Raw genomic sequence first — 1314 nt, forward strand, 5'->3', positions numbered from 1 at the left:
GCCGGTCCGTGGCAGCCCGGGCCCCACCCCCCCCCCCCAGTTGCTGGTACCAGTTGCCTTCTGATCAAAGGACATCTGGGGGCACAGAGCTTCTTGGCTGTTGCTGAAACTCCCAGCTTGTCACAATCGACACGCCACCCTCCCCACCACCCGGCCGACCCAGCATAGTGTGGAAAGGAACGCTTTTACTTCAATCTGCTGAGGGGCCGAGTTGATCCTCTGTCCAGCTTTATCAGTCACACTTGCCGTCAGGCTGGTCTGGCCAATGGCCACGCCATGGACGAGGAAGGTAGCGGTGTAGCTGTCCAGTGCTTCGTCAAGGGCCCTGAAACACAGGGACGGACTGAGACTTCTCCTCCCCGAGACGGACCCATCAGAGGCTGTGGCTGGGGTGAGCGCTGACCCACGACACCCTCCTCGGCCCCCCTGGGAGGACTCACACCAACGTGACGATCTGGGAGGCTGCTCGGAGTTTCAGATCCATGAAGGTGAAGTACTTGGCCAGGAAGGGCTTCTTGTAAAAGTCCAGCACACGGACATACGCCTTGACTGCCTTCCCAATCTCCACCTGCGCAGTTGGGGACAGAGGCTCAGCAGTGGCCTCTGAACCACCAAGTCCACCACGTAGGGCACCCCACTGCATTTGAGGTAGTAGCCTGCCAACCTCAACCCCATAGACCTGGAAGTCGGGGATGAGTCACCCAGGGTGCCTTCTGGACTATCAGCCAGTCAACAACTGAACAATGAACACGAGGGGAGTTGAGGACACACGAGACATAAATCCCACACCCTGCTCTTAAAGCAGCAGCCACCCGATGACGGAGATCGGACACAGCTGAGAATAGCAGCAGGCACACAGGCGCCCGGGGACTGCTGGCTGGCCACACTGCTCTCACCTGGCTGTGTGCAGGACACACAGTAAGAACTGGGGGAAAGGAGTCAGCAATGCTCCTGACCTTCATTAGTGAAGAAACAGAAATCTACCTACACCACTGACGGCAGAAATAAAATGATAGGGGGCATATATGAGGCTGGGTAAGAAAACAGGCAGCAGTCAGCGTAATGGCTATGTCGCTGAACATGTAGTCGACCACGGTTTGAGTCCCGGACCTGGTGGCTTAAACTCACGCTGGGCACGTGTGCGTGTATGCCCAAGATCCCGAGAGGAGAATGGAGAAGGGATTGCGGCGTGGCCATCCCCCCCGGGGGTGATTTCTCACTTTTTGTCTCTCTTTCTGGTGAGCGCAAGCACCCTATAGCAAAAAAAAAAAAAAAAAACCCAACACCACAACACACACCAACACACCAAAAAAA

General features: G+C 56.2%; 1 protein-coding gene across 1 annotated transcript in view; it reads right to left on the reverse strand.

Annotated features, from left to right (window-relative positions):
- Positions 1 to 1314, reverse strand: part of NUP210 (nucleoporin 210) — a gene marked incomplete at its 5' end in the record, with an annotated part of 80278 nt that overhangs the window by 33112 nt on the left and 45852 nt on the right. Inside the window, 2 exon segments of the mRNA XM_014590469.1 lie at positions 190 to 325; positions 441 to 568. Coding sequence (XP_014445955.1) covers positions 190 to 325; positions 441 to 568 — 264 coding nt within the window.

Source organism: Tupaia chinensis, unplaced genomic scaffold (assembly GCF_000334495.1).
Source record: "Tupaia chinensis unplaced genomic scaffold, TupChi_1.0 Scaffold000451_2, whole genome shotgun sequence".
NCBI classification, from domain to species: domain Eukaryota; kingdom Metazoa; phylum Chordata; class Mammalia; order Scandentia; family Tupaiidae; genus Tupaia; species Tupaia belangeri.